General features: G+C 32.8%; 1 protein-coding gene across 16 annotated transcripts in view; it reads left to right on the top strand.

The window, feature by feature from the left end:
- Nucleotides 1-27,306, top strand: part of LOC126885207 (zinc finger protein 664-like) — a 92,366-nt gene that overhangs the window by 16,704 nt on the left and 48,356 nt on the right. For 2 of the 16 annotated variants that reach the window (XR_007698342.1, XR_007698337.1), the window contains exons 3-4: nucleotides 12,826-13,953; nucleotides 18,813-18,942. The exons of 5 other annotated variants lie outside the window; for them this stretch is intronic. Coding sequence is in view for 5 of the 11 variants with exons in the window: in XM_050651690.1 (XP_050507647.1) it covers nucleotides 18,813-19,804 (992 nt within the window). In the remaining 6 variants the exon portion in view is untranslated. Of the gene's footprint in view, nucleotides 1-775; nucleotides 1,666-9,580; nucleotides 10,493-12,825; nucleotides 13,954-15,817; nucleotides 16,949-18,812; nucleotides 25,968-27,306 lie in introns of those variants that run through there. 9 more of the 16 variants (XM_050651706.1, XM_050651701.1, XR_007698339.1 and 6 more) reach the window with 8 other exon arrangements.

The raw sequence follows: 27,306 nt of genomic DNA, 5'->3' as shown, positions 1-27,306 counted from the left end.
AATTTAGTACCTACTCGTTACAAAGTAGCGAGTATTTGTCCAATACCCAAAGTACCGATTCCTCTGTGTTAGTAATTCTCATTACTGTCGTTACTTTTAGTATCACAGAGTAAAACAATACGCTTTAACCGAACAGGTACGTAAACTAAGCGAAATACCCAGATGTCAGTACCCGATGTTTCATTTCGGTTGAGAGATGATGCACCATCTCCATACATACGTTTCTGTCTCTCCAGACATCTTCAGTGGGGCTACATGAGAGGTGTTCATGTAGCCCCACTGAAGACGTCTGAAGAGACAGAAACAGAAGTAAGGGGATGGTGAATCATCTCTGAACCGAAATGAAACATAAGCTGTTTTTAATTTTTCATTTTACTCGTATTTTAAGTACATACACGGAATCAACTTTCATTGGAATTTTTCCTAGACGAATAGACGGAATGTGACTGCATATTGTAGAGTCCCTTTCGTCTTCTTTATTTGTCTTAAAAATTGTAAAAGGCAGAGATTAACGATGTTACCAGAAAGTGTTTCAGATTTATTGTTTAGCTCTGGGACTTGTCATTTCTCTAAATAATAATAAATTAATACAAACAAATCACCTTTTTTAAACGTTAATACAATACCGAAATGTTCATATAAAATATGTATTCTGTACACTGAATGGTATCCTTATTTTTGTAATATAGCTGGGGGCATTTTTCACTATCTTAACAGACTAAACCCCTTATTCAAAATGTAATTTTAAACAAACGTAAATTTTTAAATATTTTAGGTTGTTCCCAGGAGAACAAAATGAAAAGTATGGAAACATTAACTGCACATTCATCTCATACAGGAAGCTATACAGGTCGTCACGCTGAAGGAAAAGCATTGAATAAAAATATGGAACTAGTAATTGCACGAAGGTCTTATAAATGTGAAATTTGTTTTAAAAAGTTTAGTCAAGCATGTAATTTGAAACTACATTTGAGAGTGCACACTGGTGAAAGACCCTACAAATGTGAAATTTGTTTTAAGCACTTTAAAGAACAAGGTCATTTGAAAAGGCATTTGATGATGCACACTGGAGAAAAACCTCATAAGTGTGAAATTTGTTTTAAACAGTTTAGTGAAGCATGTAGTTTAAAAAACCATTTGAGATTACACACTGGAGAAAAACCATACAAGTGTGAAACTTGTTTAAAGCAGTATAGTAGAATAGATCATTTGAAAAGGCATATGAGAGTGCACACTTTAGAAAAACCTTACAAGTGTGAAATTTGTTTAAACAAGTTTACTACTTTAAGTCACTTGAAACGACATTTGATAATGCATACTGAACAAAAACTTACAAAGTGTAAAATTTGTTTTAAACAGTTTACTGGTTCAAGTTCTTTAAAAAAACATTTCAAGGTGCATACTGCAGAAAAACTTACAAAGTGTGAAATTTGTTTTAAACAGTTTAGTGGAATAGGTAATTTGAAAAGACATTTGAGAGTGCACACTAGAGAAAAACCTTATAAGTGTGAAATTTGTTTTAAACAGTTTAGTAGAGCAGATAGTTTAAAAAAACATTTGAGATTACACACTAGGGAAACATCTTTGTAGGGGAAAGATGAGATTGTAGTGGGTAATTCTTTCGGACAACAGACTCAGTAAAACGTAGGTTTATTTAAAATAAAAGTATATTCTTTTATCCCAGCCCAAAATAAAATCAAAATGACAAAATAAAAATAATATTCTAATCGTCGCTCCGTTGCGAAGGAGGCCTCCTTGGCGGTTATATGTAAAAGAAAAACAAAATTGTATTTACTAATATCAAAACAAGGTAACAATGTTAGTATAATACAAGAAGCAATAATTTGGTACATGATTGCACGCGATTACTCAATTCGGAATCAAGTTATTAATATCTACACACATATACTTCAAGTTATTAATATCAACTTATCTCCAAACTGAAGTTAGAAGTAACCGCTTAGTACGCGATTACAAACGTTGCGATCGGTTAATCAATTCAGAACCCCTCCGCGACTATGTTCGACTCAATTCATCACCAGGCCCATTGGTTTTCCACTAGCTCAGTTCGCCAGCTTAAAACGTTCACTGCCGCTGGCTCTTATAAGAACCAACACCGCGTAGATGCCAGTGTCGCTGACTCTTAAAAGAGCCGCTATTAATAACTATTGTTATGCGGGATATTAAATTGGCTCCTTGTTGAAACCAACTGAAAACTAGTGGCAGTGAACGTGTTAAAAAGGCAGGGTTGAAAAAAAACATGTTTTTTTTATTTTATACAAAACAAACGTTTTTTTTTGTTTTAAACGGTTTTTTTGTTTTAAACATGTTTTTTTTTTCGTTTTTATATTACATGTTTTAAACAAATAAAACGTAGAAAAAAACATTGTTTAAATCATATTTCTTAAAATGAGAAGGATCTGTTTGAGGAATTAGGCAGCACAGATACGTATAATAACTTATGGCTGTTCAGCCCATATTCTCTGAACTTACTTGCCCACGATATAGAAGTGCCAGGAATAAAGAAAAGTGTCAAAAAATTGCAAATATTTCAGAAATGTACATTTTGCTAGCGCAAAATTCCGAGAAGCTGGTGATTCTGCTCTTGTATTGCATTAGGATGTTCGTTGGAATACTTTATCGGAATGCTTAGAAAGTTAGTTGAAAAACTGGCCACAGTTATTTCACATTTGCTCTAAACAATAGAATAAGTATTGATAAAGATGTAATAAAGCTTGTAAATGATACAAAGTTAAAGACAAATGCCTAAGACTAGGTATTTATAAAAATTAAAGTATATTGCAGTGCAGGGACAAAGTCCAAACAAATACTTGCACTAAAGGAGAGGCTACAGAGATATGGCTAGAACTTCTGGAAGCATTCGAGACTGAACACGCAAATGGCGAATTTTTGATAAATGATACGAATAATGTCAAGGAGCTTATGAAAATGGCTTTGATCTTGCCTCATTTTTTGACAAGTTTGCTTGCTCATCGCTTTAGTGGAAATAAATTTAGTCAAGAGCAAATAAAAACTGACACGGAGTATGTAGAAACTTCACTTCACATCCAGAAGCATTGCCAATTGTTATTAATTACCAGGCAAAGTGTGTACCCTTTAAACCATATATATTTTCTAAACATCTAATGTAAAACCATTGGCATGGTGGCCTTCTATGGTCATCCAACATAAAAAACTCTTCTCGTCATACGCTTAAGTCAATCCCAAACTATGTAACCGGCTAGGCAATGTCAAAGCTGCTAAGTTGGTTTTAAGTTTTAAAGAGGTTAATTCTATAAGTGATCACGTTGCTGATAAAATTGATGACTTAGATTACATGATTACTATGAGACTGAAACAATTTGAGAAATTTATTAACTCTTGTATGCAAAATGTTTTGAAGTTTTCCAATTTTTGTTGTGTCCCCATTATTAATAAATAAATAATATATTTGTTACAAAGTGTGTATAATAATATGAATAAGATTTTTTTTCATATTTATGTATTATTCACAAAAAAAAATGAAAAAGACGCTTGTTTAATTTAAGTGTTTTAAACATGTTTTAAACTGTTTTTAACAAAAACTGTTTTAAACCTAAACAAATGTTTAAAACATGTTTAAAACAGTTGTTTAAAACAAAATGTTTAATACAAAACAACCCTGTAAAAAGGTGAGCCGTAAAACGTCGGTTGGCCACTGGTTGGTGCTAATAGAAGCCAGTAAGTTCCTATTAGCTCAATTTGCTAGCAAGAAAATGTCTGGGCTCCGAAACATAAGGCAATGGACAGGGATTAACGACATTCAATCTTTGTTACACATTGCAAGAAATAGAGACTTAATGAAAAATGTGATCGCTAACATCCGTTAGTGGATTTGCATCTGAAGAAGAGTTCTTATTAGCTCAATTCGCTAGCTGGAACTCACTTTCTGTCATCTCGGTCCCTGTTTTATACCATTTCGGGCGACTCCATCTCCTATGGTGGGGTGGCGTGCATTAGATGCGCGTTCGGTACCTGTTGTAGAGCTGAATGCCAGGCTAGGAGAGTATCGTTACAAGATAGCTGGTTCAATATTTGAAAAGAAATATTTGCATAAATACATATTCTCACCTTCCTACGTTTGGTAGATAAAAAAATTTAATCTCGATAGACCAGCGACCAATTAATCACAAAATTGTAAATTATCACAATTGATTCACAAATTTGCATAATTGAGGCGTGCACCGGAACAACGATTTATGTTACATGGTCTTAATATGTAATATAAATCATTGTTCCGTTGCACGCCTCAATTAGAAAATAACTTAATAATAATAAATTAATAATACCAACAAATCACATTTTTTAAACGTTAGTATAATTAGGCCAATCAAGTTAGGTTTTTACTAGACATAACGGAAAAGACGAGGTTTGACAGTTGAAATGTGTAGTATGAGATATTACAAAAAGACTACCATCTTGGGATTCATCAATTTTTTAGTGGAACATTTTTTAAATAAACAATCAAAACGTCAAACTTAGTTTTTTGCTCATAACTTAAAAACTTGTTTATTTAGAAGTTTGACGTCCACAGATAACTTTTTCAGAAAAAAGAGATATATCGAATGAGATACGCTAAATGAAAATCGGTTAATAAACAAAAAAGTTATTGCAAAACGGAAGACAAAATCACTGTTTTTGAATATTGTTAATAACAATTTTATTGTTTATTAGAATATGTTTTAATATAACTAAAATTGAGGGCATTATGGTGTTTGAATGGTGTGCAAAAAATGGTCCAGATCTGTTAAATAGTTTTCGCAAAATTGAATTTGTTTATAAAATTTTTTGAAAAACGAGCTAAGTTCTGAGGCTGGTCCAGTTAATATGGCTGAATGTATCTCAATAATCCGGGGCTCATTTCCTTCGTTAAGATGTATACTAACAGCGTATGAAAAAAAAGTAAAAAAAAATTACATATACGTACACAAAATTATTTGTTAATAAATAGCAGTTTTTAAGCTTATAAACAATTACAATAATTTCGTAGAAATTAGATCAAATTAAATGGCAATAAAAAATACGGAAAGATGGTTCAAATACACAACTTGTAAAAAAAAATTTTAGGTCGTACGACCTTTGGGGTCTGAGATAGCCCCTTTTTTTTGACAAAATCACTGTTACGTTAATTAACAACACTAAGATCTGAAATTAACCAATATTTTATAAGAAAAGTCAAAGTTTTTAACAAAGTTTTTAGCAAGAAAAAATGTTAAAAATTGTTTAAACAGTAGTGTTATAAACAAAAAGTATTTTGCGTTCCGACTAAAGTAAAAAATAGCTTGCGTAGTCGACTGACTGAATAGTGGGCGCGGTTGGCGACCGGCAGCAACTCCTAAAATTACGTTATACCGACCACAAAAATCAACTTTAAAGTGAATAACAAATTTTCGTCATTCCTTATGTTTTCGAGGTCTCCGAATCCGAATATGGAGTTTATTTTTTTCTAGAATTAGTGGAACATGTTCAAAAATCAAATTTTATGCCAAAATGCGATAAATCAATTTTGATGATTTTTTAATTTTAACTCACTGTATTTTTGGTCCCTGTAAATATTTCCTTTTGAAAATTTTACTGTGTTATCTTTGAAGCATTTAGATAACAATGAGATTTGTCCAAAATGATTAAACACATTTACAGAGAAGTTGTTAATTTTTAAACATTTTGTCGTCAGATTTCGTTAGTTTCATGCTTACTTAAAAAAGTTGAGTGACAAACTTTTTAGTTTATAATTTTAACTAACACAGAAATAAAATATAATTCATGAAGAAGTTTTCCAAAAAAATTTAATTTAAAATATGCAATAGGAAAAATGTTATGTGACTTTATAGACGAGCGGCACACTGGCACACCCCAAAAAAGCTTATTTCTCGAGATACTGATACTAATTTTGGTAATAGCTACGTTATATTTTTGATGGTGCTGAAAACGAAAATTAGGGTTGTTTTGAATTTTACGTGGGGGAACATTATCAAAATCGCAACTTTACCCTAAAAATAAAAATCACGTTTTTTGCGTTTAACTTGCTACAACTCAGTTCCATTGTAATATTTTTTTCTGAAATTTTTATAGTATATATTTCTCACCATTCTGAAGACAATGGGACCTGCTTCAATATTTCTATCTTGCTATAAAGAAAGTTATAAATTGTTTGAAGTAAAAGGTGCAGATTCTTGAATTGCAAAGTTTAATCGCAAAAGTTAAGTGACAAAATTTGAAATTTAGCTGTTCAATTAATTTTATGTTAAAATCTAGAGTACAGAGAACAAAATGTTTTATAGAAAAAAGGTGGTGTAACTTTTAATTTTAAGAAAAACGTGATTTCATTGTTTTTATTTTTAGGGTAAAATTTCGATTTTGACAATGTTTCCCCATCTAAAATTCAAAATAAAACTCATTTTCGTTTTCAGCACCATCAAAAACATAAAGTAAGACCAAAATTAGCCATTCACCACAGTGTGGTTGATATCTCGAGAAATGAGCGTTTTTTTTTTTGGGGAGTACCACTCGTCTATAAGGTCGCGTAACTTTTTTTCTGTTGCATATTTTGACTTGAAATTTTCCAGAAAACTTCTTCAGGACCTATGTTTTAATGCTGCGTTGATTAAAATTATAAACTAAACAGTTTGTCACCCAACTTTTATAAGTTAACAGAAAACTAATGAAAAAATTATTTAAACAATTTTCCGGCCGCGGTAGCTCTTGGTACCCTTTGGATTTGTTATAAGGAACTTTTTTTGAGTAAGTTTGTGCAAAAAATAAGAATCGGAATAATTTACCTAACGGGGCCGACGATATAGGCTGGACTACACACGGATTCAAAATAGAGAATAAAAAATGGCCTATACCTATCAATCGGGTTCTACTGTACCGAGTTTACTATTTTTTTTATCTATGGTACCACATTAAAATAATAATGTTTATCTTATTTTCATTGCAAAATTATCCAACACAAAGCAGCTAATGGGATGTATAATAAGTGGCCTTTTTATTGTCATTTTTTAAATTTATTTATTTAAAATATAATTTTACTAAATAAATGTGCAAGATAATAATATTCATAAAATGCAAGTTTCTACCAAAATATATAAATATAATATTAAGCTTCAAATCCGGTATACTGCCAATGTTAAAAATGGGCTGCAACGGTCTAGCGCTAGCGAATGGCAGTCCGCGAATTTATTCTCATTCGGCTACGCCCATTATTTTTTTTACTTTAGTCGCAACGCAAAATACTTTTTGTTTATAACACTACCGTTTGAACAATTTTTAACATTTTTTCTTGCTAAAAACTTTGTTAAAAACTTTGACTTTTCTTATAAAATATTGGTTAATTTCAGATCTTAGTGTTGTTAATTAACGTAACAGTGATTTTTTCAAAAAAAGGGGCATTTTTTCGAAACAACCCTAATTTTCGTTTTCAGCACCATCAAAAATATAAAGTATTACCAAAATTAGTATCAGTATCTCGAGAAATAAGCTTTATTTGGGGTGTGAAAGTGTGCCGCTCGTCTATAAAGTCACATAACATTTTTCCTATTGCATATTTTAAATTAAATTTTTTTGGAAAACTTCTTCATGAATTATATTTTATTTCTGTGTTAGTTAAAATTATAGTCACTCAACTTTTTTAAGTAAGCATGAAACTAACGAAATCTGACGACAAAATGTTTAATAATTAACAACTTCTCTTTTAATGTGTTTAATCATTTTGGACAAATCTCATTGTTATCTAAATGCTTCAAAGATAGCACAGTAAAATTTTCAAAAGAAAATATTTACAGCGACCAAAAATATAGTGAGTTAAAATTGAAAAATCATCAAAAATGATTTATCGCATTTTGGCATAAAATTTGATTTTTGAACATGTTCCACTAATTCTAGAAAAAAATAAACTCCATATTCGGATTCGGAGACCTCGAAAACATAAGGAATGACGAAAATTTGTTATTCACTTTAAAGTTGATTTTTGTGGTCGGTATAACGTAATTTTAGGAGTTGCTGCCGGTCGCCAACCGCGCCCACTATTCATTCAGTCAGTCGACTACGCCCGCTATTTTTTACTTTAGTCGGAACGCAAAATACTTTTTGTTTATAACACTACTGTTTAAACAAATTTTAACATTTTTTCTTGCTAAAAACTTTGTTAAAAACTTTGACTTTTCTTATAAAATATTGGTTAATTTCAGATCTTAGTGTTGTTAATTAACGTAACAGTGATTTTTTCAAAAAAGGGGCTATCTCAGACCCCAAGGGTCGTACGACCTAAAATTTTTTTTTACAAGTTTTGTATTTTAACCAGCTTTCCGCATTTTTTATTGCCATTTAATTTGATCTAATTTCTACGAAATTATTGTATTCGTTTATAAGCTTAAAAACTGCTATTTATTAACAAATAATTTTGTGTACGTATATGTAATTTTTTTTTACTTTTTTTTTCATAGGCTGTTAGTATACATCTTAAAGAAGGAAATGAGCTCCGGATTATTGAGATACATTCAGCTATATTAACTGGACCAGCCTCAGAAATTAGCTCGTTTTTCAAAAAAATTTATAAACAAATTCAATTTTGCGAAAACTATTAAACAGATCTGGACCATTTTTTGCACACCATTCAAACACCATAATGCCCTCAAGTTTAGGTATATTTAAACATATTCTAATAAACAATAAAATTGTTATTAACAATAATAAAAAACAATGATTTTGTCGTCTGTTTTGCAATAACTTTTTTGTTTATTAACCGATTTTCATTTAGCGTATCTCATTCGATGTATCTTTTTTTTTCTGAAAAAGTTATCTGTGGACGTCAAACTTCTAAATAAACAAGTTTTTAAGTTATGAGCACAAAACTAAGTTTGACGTTTTGATTGTTTATTTAAAAAATGTTCCACTAAAAAATTGATGAATCCCAAGATGGTAGCCCTTTTGTAATATCTCATACTACACATTTCAACTGTCAAACCTCGTCTTTTCAATTATGTCGAAAAACGGCTTATTTTTTACTAACTTGATTGGTCTAAATACCCAAATGTTCATATTAAATATTCTTAAAACCAAATAACTGCGATGTAGAATAATAGGTATATCCGGTAACACTGTAATTTACCAGGTCGTCATTTACGAACAATTGGCACAAAAAACTGTTGATTTCTTCTATATTAAGAGGGAAGGTCCAATATTTCGGTCCAATTCTTTTTAAATGCATTTATTTTTTTCTAATCATGAGAAAATATTTTTGTAAAGTATATACTATGCAAACTATACTAAAAAATCCTACAGAATGAAAGAAAAAAGAAGTTTGTGCAATTATTCAACCCGAAGATATCGCCAAAAAAAAACGAAAAACACCTTTTCAATTTTTTTAGGTTGCCTATGGGTGGGGGTAGGGCTTAAAAATTTTTTGTCAAATAATTTATACGTAGAAATGTAATATTTTAATTTTTATAATATTGCTGGTGGCATTTTTCACTATCATAACCGGCTAAACCCTTTATTCAAAATTTAATTTTAAACAAACATAAATTTGTAAATATTTTAGGTTGTTCCCAGGAGCAGCACAAAATGAAAAGTATAGAAACATTAGCTCCACATTCATCTCATACAGGAAGCTATACAGGTCGTCACGCTGAAGGAAAACCATTGAATAAAAATATGGAAGTAGTAACTGGACGAAGATCTTATAAATGTGAAATTTGTTTTAAGCAGTTTAAAGAACGAGGTAATTTGAAAAGGCATTTGATGATGCACACTGGAGAAAAACCTCACAAGTGTGAAATTTGTTTAAAGCAGTTTAGTGAAGCAACTTCTTTAAAAAAACATTTGAGAATACATACTGGAGAAAAGCCATACAAGTGTGAAATTTGTTTTAAACAGTTTAGTGAAGCAGGTAGTTTAAAAAAACATTTAAGATTACACACTGGAGAGAAACCATACAAGTGTGAAACTTGTTTAAAGCAGTTTACTTTCAAAGGTTCTTTGAAAAGTCATTCGATAGTGCATACCGGAGAAAAACCTTATAAGTGTGAAATTTGTTTAAAGAAGTTTGCTACTTCAAGTCATTTGAAAAGTCATTGGAGAATACACACTGGAGAACAGCCTTATAAGTGTGGAACTTGTTTAAAGCAGTTTACTTTCAAAGATTCTTTGAAAAGACATTTGAGAGTGCATACCGGAGAAAAACCTTATAAGTGTGAAATTTGTTTAAAGAAGTTTACTACTTCAAGTTCTTTGAAAAATCATTTGAAAACGCATACTGGAGAAAAACTTACAAAGTGTGAAATTTGTTTTAAGCAATTCAGTCAAACATATCATTTGAAAAGACATTTGAGAGTACACACTGGAGAAAAACCTTATAAGTGTGAAATTTGTTTTAAACAATTTAGTGAAGCAGGTACTTTAAAAAGACATTTGAGATTACACACTAGGGAAACACCTTTGTAGGGGAAAGGAGGAGATTGTAATGAATCGTGGTTTCGGACAACAGACTTAATAAAACGTAGCTTTATTTAATTTAAAAATATATTCTTTTATCTCAGCCCAAAATAAAATCAAGATAACAAAATAAAAATAATATTCTAATTTTTGCTCCTGTTGAAATACCACACAATTAATTAGAGAAAATAATGAAATTAGTCTCGGAAAAGTATTTCCTAGGCTTAACTGCTTAAAAAAAAAGGAAAGTTTGTAGACACACTATGCAATAAGCGGTTTTTTTCTCCCGGCTAAAGTTTTTACACGGTGAATGATAAATACTGGTAGAAAAACAAACTTCCATATGTTCCATATTTTGTTCTGGCTCTTTGTTCTTCTATCTGGCCAGATATCCTTGTGTAGGTGCTACTAGGTGCATGAAAGAAAATATGCGGTGTGCGGGAACTATTTAAAAACACACACGTGCGCACTGTTTACACACACCATAGTCTATTTGGCTTAGTAAATCCGGTGAATTTTAGCGGTAAATTTTCCACATCGACGACGCGGAAACCGTAGATGAGAAGTACTTATAGTTGTTGACTCGTCAAGGTTGAAGACATAAGTGAAAGAAAACAACTCTTATCGGAAGGAAGGAACGCTTCCCGCAAAAAATAAAATAGTTCTTATACACGCCGATAGGGTCTGTAGCTTAAATACTTAAGGTTGTTTGAGGAGGGAGCGCCGAAATTATTATTTTGGACGACGCGACGGTTAAAATATGTATTTTAACAGCTCAGTTTCGAAGGAAGTCCCCTTGACATTTATCTGTAAAAGAAAAACAAAATTGTATTTACTAATATCAAAATACGGTAGCAATGTTACTATAATACAAGAAGCAATCATTCAGTACATGACTGCACGCGATTTTTCAATTCTGAATCAAGTTATTAATATCTACACACACATACGTCGACTTGTCTCCAAACTGGAGTTGGAAGTAACCTCTTAGTACGCGATTACAAATGTCGCGATCGATTCATACATTCTGAATCGTTCCGCGGCTTTCTTCGAATCAGTTCGTCATCAGCTACTATTGGTCTTCCACTAGTTCAGTTCGCTAGCTTAAACCGGTGAGTCGTAAAACTCCGGTTGGTTCTAACTAAATTGATTCGAGCCCGACTCGTGACCAGTGAGTTCCTATTAGTCATGTAAATTTAGTACCTACTCGTTACAAAGTAGCGAGTATTTGTCCAATACCCAAAGTACCGATTCGTCGGTATTAGCAATTGACATTACTTTCGTTATTTTTAGTATTACAGAATAAAACAATACGCTATAACCAAACAGGTACCTAAACTAAGCGAAATACCCAGATGTCAGTACCCGATGTTTCATTTCGGTTGAGAGATGATGCACCATCTCCATACATACGTTTCTGTTTCTCCAGACATCTTCAGTGGGGCTACATGAGAGGTGTTAATGTAGCCCCTCTGAAGAGACAGAAACGGAAGTAAGGGGATGGTGAATCATCTCTGAACCGAAATGAAACATATACTGTTTTTGATTGAATTTTTTATAACCGAACAGGCGGAATGTGATTGCATATTGTAGAGTCCCTTTCGTCTTCTTTATTCGTCGTCTCCTTGCCTTAAAAATTGTAAAATGCAGAGATTAAGGATGTTACCAAAAAGTGGCTCCAAGAGAATTTTCAGATTTATTGTTTATCTCTGGGACTTGTCATTTCTCTAAATAATAATAAATTAATAATAAGTTTCTTTTCAGGAGCATTTTTCAGTGCGTCACAAATGACAGAAAAAAAGGTAAGTCAGTGATAATATACATTTTAGTGACATGACATTTTAGTTAAATCTGACAGTTGTCACATTTTATTTTTGCAATTTGGCATAAAATCAAATCAATTGTGTTTATTGCATTTATAAAATGGTATTTTCTTTGATTTTATAGTCTTATAAATTGTTCAGATTATATTCGTAGATATATTATATAATTCGCAAATTATTTTATTTTCGATTATGGCGCCATCTATTGACAACTAGAATAAATGTTATAAATGTCACCGACGAAATGTAATCATCGACGTGCGTTTTTTCTGTCACATACAATTTAATGCGTTAGAAAGAAATCGAAAAACTGTGACGCACTGAAAGATCCTCATGAGAAAAAGCATACTAGCAAATCACCTTTTTTAAACGTTAATGCAATATCGAAATGTTCATATAAAATATTCTTAAATCTGAATGGTATCCTTATTTTTGGAATATCGCTGGGGGAATTTTTCACTATCTTAATCGACTAAACTGCTTATTCAAAATGTAATTTTAAACAAACATAAACTTTTCAATATTTTAGGTTGTTCGCAGGAGCAGAACAAAATGAAAAGTATGGAAACAATAACTGCACATTCATCTCATACTCATACAGGAAGCTATACAGGTCGTCACGCTGAAGGAAAACCATTGAATAAAAATATGGAAGTAGAAACTGGAAGATCTTATAAATGTGAAATTTGTTTTAAAAAGTTTAGCCAAGCATATAAATTGAAAATACATTTGAGAGTACATACTGGGGGAAAGCCATACAAGTGTGAAGTTTGTTTTAAACAGTTTAGTGAAGCAAGTTCTTTAAAAAAACATTTGAGAGTGCATACAGGAGAAAAACCTTATAAGTGTGAAATTTGTTTAAAAAAGTTTACTACTTCAAGTCATTTGAAACGTCATTGGAGAATACACACTGGAGAACAGCCTTATAAGTGTGAAGTTTGTTTTAAACAGTTTGCTGATTCAAGTTCTTCAAAAAAACATTTGAGATTGCACACTGGAGAAAAACTTACAAAGTGTGAAATTTGTTTTAAACGATTTAGTCAAGCATGTAATTTGAAACTACATTTGAGAGTGCACACTGGTGAAAGACCCTACAAATGTGAAATTTGTTTTAAACAGTTTAGTCAAATAGGTAATTTGAAAAAACATTTGAGAATGCACACTGGAGAACAGCCGTATAAGTGTGAAATTTGTTTTAAACAGTTTAATGAAACATTTAATTTAAAAAAACATTTGAGAGTGCACACTGGAGAAAAACCTTATAAGTGTGAAATTTGTTTAAAGAGGTTTACTACTTCAAGTCCTTTGAAAAGACATTTGAGAACGCATACTGGAGAAAAACTTACAAAGTGTGAAATTTGTTTTAAAGAGTTTAGTGAAATAGGTAATTTGAAAAGACATTTGAGAATGCACACTGGAGAACAGCCGTATAAGTGTGAAATTTGTTTTAAACAGTTTAATCAAACATGTAATTTAAAAAAACATTTGAGTGTGCACACTGGAGAAAAACTTACAAAGTGTGAAATTTGTTTTAAACAGTTTAGTGAAGCAGGTAATTTAAAAAGACATTTGAGATTACACACTAGGGAAACACCTTTGTAGGGGAAAGGATGAGATTGTAATGAATCGTGGTTTCGGACAACAGACTTAATAAAACGTAGCTTTATTTAATTTAAAAATATATTCTTTTATCTCAGTCCAAAATAAAATCAAGATAACAAAATAAAAATAATATTCTATTTTTTGCTCCTGTTGACATACCTCACAATTAATTAGAGAAAATGAAATTAGTCTCGGAAAAGTATTTCCTAGGCTTAACTGCTTCAAAAAAGGAAAGTTTGTAGACACACTATGCAATAAGCGGTCTTTTTCTCCCGGCGAAAGTTTGTACACGTTGAATGATAAATACTGGTAGAAAAACAAACTCACCCTGTTCTGTATTTTGTTCTGGTTCTTTGTTCTTCTATCTGACCAGATATCTTTGTAAAGGTGCTACTAGGTGCATGAAACAAAATATGCGGTGTGCGGGAACTATTTAAAAACACACACGTGCGCACTGTTTACACACACGATAGTCTATTTGGCTTAGTAAATCCGGTGAATTTTAGCGGTAAATTTTCCACATGGACGACGCGGAAACCGTAGATGAGAAGTATTTATAGTTGTTGACTCGTCAAGGTTGAAGACATAAGTGAAAGAAAACAACTCTTATCGGAAGGAAGGAACGCTTCCCGCAAAAAATAAAATAGTTCTTATACACGCCGATAGGGTCTGTAGCTTAAATACTTAAGGTTGTTTGAGGAGAGAGCGCTGAAATTATTATTTTGGACGACGCGACGGTTAAAATATGTATTTTAACAGTTCAGTTTCGAAGGAAGCCCCCTTGACATTTATCTGTAAAAGAAAAACAAAATTGTATTTACTAATATCAAAATACGGTAGCACTGTTACTATAATACAAGAAGCAATCATTCAGTACATGACTGCACGCGATTTTTCAATTCTGAATCAAGTTATTAATATCTACACACACATACGTCGACTTGTCTCCAAACTGGAGTTGGAAGTAACCTCTTAGTACGCGATTACAAATGTCGCGATCGATTCATACATTCTGAATCGTTCCGCGGCTTTCTTCGAATCAGTTCGTCATCAGCTACATTGGTCTTCCACTAGTTCAGTTCGCTAGCTTAAACCGGTGAGTCGTAAAACTCCGGTTGGTTCTAACTAAATTGATTCGAGCCCGACTCGTGACCAGTGAGTTCCTATTAGTCATGTAAATTTAGTACCTACTCGTTACAAAGTAGCGAGTATTTGTCCAATACCCAAAGTACCGATTCGTCGGTATTAGCAATTCACATTACTTTCGTTATTTTTAGTATTACAGAATAAAACAATACGCTTTAACCAAACAGGTATCTAAACTAAGCGAAATACCCAGATGTCAGTACCCGATGTTCCATTTCGGTTCAGAAATGATGCACCATCCCGATACGTAGGTTTCTGTCTCTTCAGACATCTTCAGTGGGGCTACATGAGAGGTGTTCATGTAGCCCCTCTGAAGAGACAGAAACGTAAGTAAGGGGATGGTGAATCATCTCTGAACCGAAATGAAACATATACTGTTTTTGATTGAATTTTTTATAACCGAACAGGCGGAATGTGATTGCATATTGTAGAGTCCCTTTCGTCTTCTTTTTTCGTCGTCTCCTTGCCTTAAAAATTGTAAAATGCAGAGATTAAGGATGTTACCAAAAAGTGGCTCCAAGAGAATTTTCAGATTTATGGTTTAGCTCTGAGTCTTGTCATTTCTCTAAATAATAATAAATTAATAATACTAGCAAATCACCTTTTTTAAACGTTAATGCAATATCGAAATGTTCATATAAAATATTCTTAAAACTGAATAGTATCCCTTTTTTTGGAATATCGCTGCGGGAATTTTTCACTATCTTATTAACAGACTAAACCCCTTATTCAAAATGTTATTTTAAACAAACATAAACTTTTAAATATTTTAGGTTGTTCCCAGGAGCAGAACAAAATGAAAAGTATGGAAACAGTAACTGCACATTCATCTCATACTCATACAGGAAGCTATACAGGTCGTCACGCTGAAGGAAAACCATTGAATAAAAATATGAAAGCAGTATCTGCACGAAGACCTGGCAAATGTGAAATTTGTTTTAAAAAGTTTACTCATGCATCTAATTTGAAAGTACATTTGAGGGTACATACTGGGGTAAAGCCATACAAGTGTGAAGTATGTTTTAAACAGTTCAGTGAAGCAGGTTCTTTAAAAAAACATTTGAGAGTGCATACCGGAGAAACGCCTTATAAGTGTGAAATTTGTTTAAAAAAGTTTACTACTTCAAGTCATTTGAAACGTCATTGGAGAATACACACTGGAGAACAGCCTTATAAGTGTGAAGTTTGTTTTAAACAGTTTGCTGATTCAAGTTCTTCAAAAAAACATTTGAGATTGCACACTGGAGAAAAACTTACAAAGTGTGAAATTTGTTTTAAACGATTTAGTCAAGCATGTAATTTGAAACTACATTTGAGAGTGCACACTGGTGAAAGACCCTACAAATGTGAAATTTGTTTTAAACAGTTTAGTCAAATAGGTAATTTGAAAAAACATTTGAGAATGCACACTGGAGAACAGCCGTATAAGTGTGAAATTTGTTTTAAACAGTTTAATGAAACATTTAATTTAAAAAAACATTTGAGAGTGCACACTGGAGAAAAACCTTATAAGTGTGAAATTTGTTTAAAGAGGTTTACTACTTCAAGTCCTTTGAAAAGACATTTGAGAACGCATACTGGAGAAAAACTTACAAAGTGTGAAATTTGTTTTAAAGAGTTTAGTGAAATAGGTAATTTGAAAAGACATTTGAGAATGCACACTGGAGAACAGCCGTATAAGTGTGAAATTTGTTTTAAACAGTTTAATCAAACATGTAATTTAAAAAAACATTTGAGTGTGCACACTGGAGAAAAACTTACAAAGTGTGAAATTTGTTTTAAACAGTTTAGTGAAGCAGGTAATTTAAAAAGACATTTGAGATTACACACTAGGGAAACACCTTTGTAGGGGAAAGGATGAGATTGTAATGAATCGTGGTTTCGGACAACAGACTTAATAAAACGTAGCTTTATTTAATTTAAAAATATATTCTTTTATCTCAGTCCAAAATAAAATCAAGATAACAAAATAAAAATAATATTCTATTTTTTGCTCCTGTTGACATACCTCACAATTAATTAGAGAAAATGAAATTAGTCTCGGAAAAGTATTTCCTAGGCTTAACTGCTTCAAAAAAGGAAAGTTTGTAGACACACTATGCAATAAGCGGTCTTTTTCTCCCGGCGAAAGTTTGTACACGTTGAATGATAAATACTGGTAGAAAAACAAACTCACCCTGTTCTGTATTTTGTTCTGGTTCTTTGTTCTTCTATCTGACCAGATATCTTTGTAAAGGTGCTACTAGGTGCATGAAACAAAATATGCGGTGTGCGGGAACTATTTAAAAACACACACGTGCGCACTGTTTACACACACGATAGTCTATTTGGCTTAGTAAATCCGGTGAATTTTAGCGGTAAATTTTCCACATGGACGACGCGGAAACCGTAGATGAGAAGTATTTATAGTTGTTGACTCGTCAAGGTTGAAGACATAAGTGAAAGAAAACAACTCTTATCGGAAGGAAGGAACGCTTCCCGCAAAAAATAAAATAGTTCTTATACACGCCGATAGGGTCTGTAGCTTAAATACTTAAGGTTGTTTGAGGAGAGAGCGCTGAAATTATTATTTTGGACGACGCGACGGTTAAAATATGTATTTTAACAGTTCAGTTTCGAAGGAAGCCCCCTTGACATTTATCTGTAAAAGAAAAACAAAATTGTATTTACTAATATCAAAATACGGTAGCACTGTTACTATAATACAAGAAGCAATCATTCAGTACATGACTGCACGCGATTTTTCAATTCTGAATCAAGTTATTAATATCTACACACACATACGTCGACTTGTCTCCAAACTGGAGTTGGAAGTAACCTCTTAGTACGCGATTACAAATGTCGCGATCGATTCATACATTCTGAATCGTTCCGCGGCTTTCTTCGAATCAGTTCGTCATCAGCTACATTGGTCTTCCACTAGTTCAGTTCGCTAGCTTAAACCGGTGAGTCGTAAAACTCCGGTTGGTTCTAACTAAATTGATTCGAGCCCGACTCGTGACCAGTGAGTTCCTATTAGTCATGTAAATTTAGTACCTACTCGTTACAAAGTAGCGAGTATTTGTCCAATACCCAAAGTACCGATTCGTCGGTATTAGCAATTCACATTACTTTCGTTATTTTTAGTATTACAGAATAAAACAATACGCTTTAACCAAACAGGTATCTAAACTAAGCGAAATACCCAGATGTCAGTACCCGATGTTCCATTTCGGTTCAGAAATGATGCACCATCCCGATACGTAGGTTTCTGTCTCTTCAGACATCTTCAGTGGGGCTACATGAGAGGTGTTCATGTAGCCCCTCTGAAGAGACAGAAACGTAAGTAAGGGGATGGTGAATCATCTCTGAACCGAAATGAAACATATACTGTTTTTGATTGAATTTTTTATAACCGAACAGGCGGAATGTGATTGCATATTGTAGAGTCCCTTTCGTCTTCTTTTTTCGTCGTCTCCTTGCCTTAAAAATTGTAAAATGCAGAGATTAAGGATGTTACCAAAAAGTGGCTCCAAGAGAATTTTCAGATTTATGGTTTAGCTCTGAGTCTTGTCATTTCTCTAAATAATAATAAATTAATAATACTAGCAAATCACCTTTTTTAAACGTTAATGCAATATCGAAATGTTCATATAAAATATTCTTAAAACTGAATAGTATCCCTTTTTTTGGAATATCGCTGCGGGAATTTTTCACTATCTTATTAACAGACTAAACCCCTTATTCAAAATGTTATTTTAAACAAACATAAACTTTTAAATATTTTAGGTTGTTCCCAGGAGCAGAACAAAATGAAAAGTATGGAAACAGTAACTGCACATTCATCTCATACTCATACAGGAAGCTATACAGGTCGTCACGCTGAAGGAAAACCATTGAATAAAAATATGAAAGCAGTATCTGCACGAAGACCTGGCAAATGTGAAATTTGTTTTAAAAAGTTTACTCATGCATCTTATTTGAAAATACATTTGAGAGTACATACTGGGATAAAGCCATACAAGTGTGAAGTTTGTTTTAAACAGTTTAGTGAAGCAGGTTCTTTAAAAAAACATTTGAGAATGCATACCGGAGAAACACCTTATAAGTGTGAAATTTGTTTAAAAAAGTTTACTACTTCAAGTCGTTTGAAAAGTCATTGGAGAATACACACCGGAGAACAGCCTTATAAGTGTGAAGTTTGTTTTAAACAGTTTGCTGATTCAAGTTCTTCAAAAAAACATTTGAGAGTGCACACTGGAGAAAAACTTACAAAGTGTGAAATTTGTTTTAAACAGTTTCGTGATATAGGTCATTTGAAAACACATTTGAGAGTTCACACTGGAGAACAGCCTTATAAGTGTGAAATTTGTTTTAAAGAGTTTAGTCAAATAGGTAATTTGAAAACACATTTGAGAATGCACACTGGAGAAAAACCTTATAAGTGTGAAATTTGTTTAAAGAAGTTTACTACTTCGAGTCCTTTGAAAAAACATTTGAGAACGCATACTGGAGAAAAACTTACAAAGTGTGAAATTTGTTTTAAAGAGTTTAGTGATATTGGTAATTTGAAAACACATTTGAGAATGCACACTGGAGAACAGCCTTATAGGTGTGAAATTTGTTTTAAGCAATTCAGTCAAACATGTCATTTGAAAAGACATTTGAGAGTGCACACTGGAGAAAAACCTTATAAGTGTGAAATTTGTTTTAAACAGTTTAGTGACGCACGTACTTTAAAAAGACATTTGAGAGTGCACACTAGGGAAACACCTTTGTAGAGGAAAGGATGAGATTGCAATGAATAGTTATTTCGGACAACAGACTTAATAAAATTTAATTTAAAAATATATTGTTTTATCCCAGTCCAAAATAAAATCAAAATAACAAAATAAAAATAATTCTAATTTTCGCTCCTGTTGAAATACCACACAATTAATTAGAGAAAATAATGAAATTTGTAATATATTATGTTTAGGATGTAAAAGAAGAAGACCAACGACGGACAGATGTCAGCGACTTAACGTCATTCCGGCTAGCGTCATGTAACTTATAAGTTGTAGCTTCTTGATTGCTAATAAAGATTTGTATGAACCAGTGGCGGCCCGTGAGGTAGTGCCATAGAGCCATGGCACTGCCTTGCTAACTATGCAGAAACATTTTTATCTTAAAAACATCTTAATGCCTGTTAATTTTTTTGTGATTATTTCTGTGTAGCGCAATGCACATCTAACCACCGACTCTGGCCACCCACAGCTGACCGGATAAGGGATGAAGATCATGAAAATCCCGATGCCGAAAGGCATAGTGGCTCGCCAGAAAAGAGAAAGATTGTATGAGCATCCTATGTAAGTGACAGAGATAGAGCGGTATTGCACTTTTAATATACGTTTAAATTGGACTCTCCGTGCCAGGCTCGAAATCTCGAAAAGTAGATCTTAAGATACAATGTTTTAGATATATTTCTAATTTCTTTACGCGTTCGCTTGACGCTATTGTGTTTATTATCTACTACTGTATTGTATATTTGTGTTTATACTCTACTATATTTTTTAATTTGTAATTATTAGTGCGTCGTGGTCGTGGGTGTCGTAGGTATATAAATAATATTTTTATTATTTTCTACGTTTAATTTATTTATTGACAATGAATCAAATTAGTATATTAAAAAACTCTTTTGGTGGTTTTTCGTCAGAAAAAAAACTTCAAAATAAAGAACTCGGTCGGCCTTTAGCCGATTTAAAAATTGAAAAACAAAGTGGAAATGGACAAAAACTTCGCTGTCGTAAGTTTAATAAAACTATTTATGATAAAAATAACTGGTTGTGTGGTTGCGAACAAACTAATAAACTGTTCTGTTTTGTATGCGTTTTGTTTGGAGGTGACGAGATATGCGATGCAGTTGTGTTGCGAATAAAAACAAGATTTACCTTCTCCGGACATTTAGTTGCTTCTCATTTATTTATGTCAGAGAAGTTTTCTGCTTATAAGGATAAGTTCCCCGAATCATTTCTTAATGAAACATGCACACAATTTTTATTTTTAAACAAAACTCGGCTTAAAACTTAATTACAAGTATTGTATCAGCGAGACGAATTAAGTACTACCTCTGGGACTGTTCCGTTATCAGTTTTATTAAATGATGAAGGTTTAAAATGTACATTTGAAGAAACTGTTAAACTTTTAAGTATATTAATAACCATTCCCATGTCAACATCTGAAGCAGAACGTTGTTTTTCAATGCTAAAACGAATTAAGACATTCCTCAGAAATACCATGAAGGAAGAACGACTAAGTGCTTTAGGTATGCTGTCTGCAGAAATACATTTTGTAAATGGCATTGACAATTTTAATAATAAAGTCATTGAAAACTTTGCCACCAAAAAAGAAAGAAGGATGGGCTTCACATATCGTAAACTTTAACAGTGATATTAAATAACTTTGTGCGTGTGTGTAAATAATAGAATAGTGTTATTTTTATAATTTTCTAAATAGGCTCTAGAGAAGAAATCGTAACACAAACTTCAAGTACATCAGCAGTAGTAGGAAGAATGAAAGATTGACAGCATAGGATTAAAGGACGTGGTGGTCGGATGAGTGCGAGAGACGGAAGCTGATGCGTGATGACGAGCGACTGAGAATCGGGCAAAAGAAGGACATCGGGGAGAAATCATGCCCTAACGGGCGATTCCACCCTGATGCCCTAGTATGAGAGGGGTGGGGTTTAGCTGGTCCCGGCCACATCGGAGTTACGGAGGGCAGGGAGGTCCGATTTAGGGCCAAACTGGTCGACGTGACACTGATGAGGTTTCAGCTCAGGAACCCAGTACTGTTGGAAATGTTTACTTCCGACGTCTGTTTGCAGATTCCCCACCTAGTGATAAAAAAAAGTACATCAGCAGTAAATACTGGTGGTAAGTTGAGTTTTTTTATTGTTAATTATTTAATTTACGGAACTGTTTTGATAAATTTTGGTCAATTTCTTGGCATCCCAATAATAGTAATATAAGATAAAAATATCTGCACCTATTTTTTTTTTAATTTCTATTTTATATCCTTTTTGACAATATCGTGAAACCGTCACTAAAAATTTAGGCAGCTGCCCGGATTCTGGCACTACCTTCCTAAAGTTATACGAGCCGCCACTGGTATGAACAATAGTTTAATATTTGATTTACATGACGAAAGGAACTTAAAACATGGTGTAAGGTGTAAAGGCTGCTAGTTTGCCCGAATTTTGAGTACTTGGAAGTAATAATTTGGACGTGTGATACCACGAGAAGAAGTGAGGTTATAAGCCCGCCAAAAAAGATTGTCTGGTTATTTGTTAGAAATTTTAAGAATAATAATGGAATTTAAACCGCCTAGTCCATTATTTGAGCATCAAAGTCCGGCTAGTTATTGGCTTTTATGGAAACAGAAATTTAGAATTTACCTTACGGCCAGTGGAAAGAGTGCTTGTACTGAAGATGTGAAAATTGCAAATCTGTTAAATTTCATAGGAGATGAGGGTGTTGATATTTACAATACAATTACAGAAGATCAACAGGCAACTCTTGACAAATTAGTAAGTGCATTTGACGAATATTTTTTACCAAAAAAAATAGTTCCAATGGAAACTTTTAAGTTTCATAATCTTGTCCAGGGTAATGAACAAACTATAGACCAGTATCTGACTGACTTAAAGAAACAAGCAAGATTATGTGAATTTAAATGCACTAAAACAACCTGTGGTGAGTCTTATGAAGACAGGATGATCCGTGATCAGCTTATAATTGGGTTAAAATGTAAGGAAAGTCAACTCCGACTCCTTAGAGAACAGACTCTTACTACCGAAAAAATCCTTGAATATTGTAAGAGTATTGAGCTAAGCTTCTTCTTCTTCTTTGAGTGCCTCTCCTATCGGAGATTGGATATCATTAGGGCGATTCTAATTTTATTTACTGCTCTTTTGAACAATTCGTTAGTGGTACAGCCAAACCACTCTCTCAAATTTCTCATCCAGGACATTCTTCTACGGCCTGGATTTCTTCGTCCTTGGATTTTTCCTTGCATTATATTTTGTAGGAATGTGTACTTTTGTCCTCTCATCAGGTGGCCTAAGTATTCAAGTTTTCTCTTTTTTATACTCCGTAGAACTTCTGGCTCGTTATTTATTCTGCGTATTACTTCTTCATTTGTAATTTTATCCACCCAACTTATTCGTAGTATACGGCGGTAGCACCACATCTCAAAGCTTTCAAGATTTTTAATATTCCTCTGTTTAAGAGTCCATGACTCAACACCGTAGAGCAAAGTACTGAATACATAGCATTTTAACATTCTAGTTCGTAGATGAATACTAATATCACGATTACAAAATAATTTTTTCATTTTTATAAAAGTAGACCTGGCAATTTCAATACGTCTTTTTATCTCGTGATTTTGGTCACCTGTTTCATTGATAAGGGTTCCCAAGTATTTGTATTCGTTTACTTTTTCAAGTTGGGTACCGTTTATTGTGATACTAGTGTCATTTATTAGATTCTTACTGAAGGTCATGTATTTGGTTTTTTTGACGTTCATCCTTATGCCGTAGTTATTACATATCTCATTCATAGTTTCAACTAAATGTTGTAGATCTTCCGCTGTTCTTGCCATTATCACAGTATCGTCAGCATATCGAATGTTATTGATAACTTCTCCATTGACTATTATCCCTTCGTTTGCATATGAGAGAGCTTCTTGGCATATTTGTTCGCTGTAGATATTAAATAAGAGCGGTGACAATATACAACCCTGTCGTACTCCTCTACGTATTTCTATTTCGTCCGATGTTTGTTTTTCTATTTTTATATTAGCTCGCTGATTCCAGTACAGATTTAATATTATTTGTATGTCTCTGGTGTCAATGTTCTTACTCTCCAGGATTTCTTTGAGTTTACTGTGGCGTACTTTGTCAAAGGCCTTTTCAAAGTCTATAAAGCAGGCGTGTACCTCTTGGTTAACATCTAGGCATCTCTGTGTTAGAACGTTCAGCTAAGCAAAGAGCATATAAAAGTTCTTACCAAAGAAGAAGATGTCAACTTTGTCAAGCAGTACAGACCATTGAAAAAGTTATTGTGTAAGAAGTGCCATTATGAACATTTTCCTAACAGATATCCTGCGTTTAACAAAACTTGTGTTATTTGTCAAGTTAAGGGCCATTTTGCAAAAGCCTGTCCTGATAGAAGTGAAGAAACATGTGAAGGTAATAGTAACAAGAACTCTTATTCACCTAGAGGAGAAAGAGCTGTTAATACAGTCCAGGAGGAAGAAAAAGACAATTTGATATATGTATATGAGTGTCATTCTAGAAGTAAATATTCATGGTATGAAACATTGATGGTAACTGGAAAAGAGGTAAAGTTTAAGTTGGATTCAGGTGCTGTGTTTTACCTAACTATATTTTTTATGATTCTCTATCAAGTAAGTTGCTTTTTAATAAATCAATAACGACTCTTGTTTCTTATGGTAATTTTAAGTTTAAACCAGTAGGTGGAGTTTTTTTGGAATGTCAGTATAAAAATAGCTACTCTAAAGTAAAGTTTCTGATTGTTGATTTTAATGCTGAACCAATATTAGGTCTCAGTGATTGCATTAAATTTGACTTAATAAAAAGAGTGAATGCCATAGAAACCACCCTGCCAACTAAAAAAGATGATATTTTGATAATGTTTAAAAAGGTATTTCAAGGGTTAGGTAGAATGCCAGGATATTGTAATATTGAACTTTCAGAGGATGCCAAGCCAGTTATTCAGTATAATTCCATTATCAATGCACGATAAACTAAAGGAGACACTAAGATAGTTTGGAGGAAGAAAAAGTTGTTGAGAAAGTAGATTATCCAACTGAATGGGTAAATAATTTGTTGATAGTAGAGAGAAAACCTTCAAATAAACTAAGGTTATGCATTGATCCCAAGCCACTTAATGAATTTATTCGTAGAGAACATTTTGCTATACCAACTTGCAATGATATAGTAAGTAGACTTTCAGGAAAAAACATATTTAGTGTTATAGATATGAAAAATGGGTTTTGGCAAATTGAATTAAATAAAAAAAGCTCAGATTTATGTACTTTTAGCACACCTTTTGGGAGATACAAATTCAATCGCCTTCCGTTTGGAATTTGCTCTGCACCAGAGATTTTCCAACGTAAGAACTATGAAATGTTTGGTGTCATTGAAAATGTTGATATATATTTTGATGATATTATTATATCGGGTAGAGATGAACTTGAACATGACATTGCTCTTAAAATTGAACATGACATTGCTCTTAAAAAAGTATTTCAAACTGCTATTGATAATAACATAAAATTTAACTGGGAAAAATTTCAATACAATTTAGTTGAGGTATCATTTATGGGGCTGGGGCATATTTTATCAGGAAAAGGTGTTAAACCAGATTTTAAAAATATAGAAGCAGTAATGTCTTTAGAATCACCTAAAAATAGGTCAGAAGTTCTTAGAATACTTGGTATGGTCAAATTTTAAAGTTTATTCCTAATTTATCGGCTATAACTTCAAATTTAAGAAATTTAACCAGAAAAGATGTTCATTTTTCTTGGAGTGGTGATCATGAATCTGAATTGAATCAATTGAAGTTTCTTATAACTAGGTCACCGACTTTGAGGATATTTGATCCTACAAAAGAAATAATAATACAGTGTGATGCATCTGGGGAAGGACTAGGGTGTTGTCTTATTCAAGAAGGGCATCCAGTTGCTTTTGCATCCCGTTGTCTTACTCGTGCTGAGAAAAGGTATGCACAGATAGAAAAGAAGTTACTCGCAGTTGTTTTTTCAGTAGAAAAATTTCATTATTTTATTTATGGGTATAAAACTGTATAGTCCTGTCGCCAGGGGGGTACAACGGCCTCCTGTATTCAGATGGACTTACCCAAGTTTTTTTATGTATTTTGACCTGTAGAACACGAATTTTTTGGGTAACAGTTGATCCGGATGTCGATAAGATTGTTATAAACCAAGAAGTTGAAGAATCACATAACAGTGATTTCTCGCAAAACAAAACATTTTTTTGTATTTTTTGGGCCATTCTAAACAAAAAATGTTCCTACAAATTTTTTCGTAGGATGCATAGTTTTCGAGATAAACGCGGTTGAACTTTCAAAAAATCGAAAAATTGGAATTTTTGAACCCGAAAAACTTTTGATTAAAAAATAAAATAGCAATTCTGCTTACCGCATTTGAAAGTTCAAGTCAAATTATATCGGTTTTAATTATTTGTATTGCTAAAAATGTATTATTTTATTGTTAAAACAAAGCTATAAACACCTAGTGCTTGAGTGATGTTTCAATGATTTCTCATTTAAAATCGAACGAGTACGTAGAGGAGGTAAAAGTGCAAGCGGCGCTATTTCTAAGTAGCATGCATTAAAACGCATGTATTAGGCACGGGAAACACTATATGTTTATACCTTTTTTTAACAATCAAAAAATAAATTTTTAGCAATGCAAATATTCAAAGCAGATATAATTTGACTTAAACTTTTAAAGGCGGTAAGCAGAATTGCTATTTTATTTTTTATTCAAACGTTATTCGGGTTCAAAAATTGCAATTTTTCGATTTTTTGAAAGTTCAACCGCGTTTATCTCGAAAACTATGCATCCTACGAAAAAACTTGTAGGAACATTTTTTGGTTAGAATGACCCAAAAAATACAAAAAAATGTTTTGTTTTGCGAGAAATAGCTGTTATGTAATTCCTCAACTTCTTTGTTTATAACAATCTTATCGACATCCGGATCAACTGTTACCCAAAAAATTCGTGTTCTACGGGTCAAAATACATAAAAAAAACTTGGGTAAGTCCATCTGAATTAAGAAGGCCGTTGTACCCCCCCCCCTGGCGACAGGACTAGTAGTTCAGAGTGATCACAAACCTTTGATGGCAATTATTGAGAAGGATCTTAATAAAGTCAGTGCTAGATTGCAAAGAATGTTACTTAAATTATTAAAGTATGATATCAACCTTGTTTATTTGCCAGGTAGGGACATGGTAATTGCAGACACATTATCTAGGTCATATTTAAAAACAGAAGTTGAGGATGATCCAGAAATGGAATATGCCATTCATGCCATATCTAAGGATATTCCTATGAGTGAGAATAAGAAAATAATATTTCAAAAGGAGATTGATAACGATGACACATTAAGAAAAATAAAAGGATTAAATCTTGGCCTGTTAGTGATAAAAATTTGAACAAGGAATTAAAGTTTTACTATAAATTAAGAGAAAAGATT

This window comes from Diabrotica virgifera, chromosome 1, assembly GCF_917563875.1.
Source record: "Diabrotica virgifera virgifera chromosome 1, PGI_DIABVI_V3a".
Lineage (NCBI taxonomy): Eukaryota > Metazoa > Arthropoda > Insecta > Coleoptera > Chrysomelidae > Diabrotica > Diabrotica virgifera.
The sequence above is the reverse complement of the archived record's forward strand: the minus strand, read 5'-3'. Positions and strand labels throughout refer to the sequence as shown.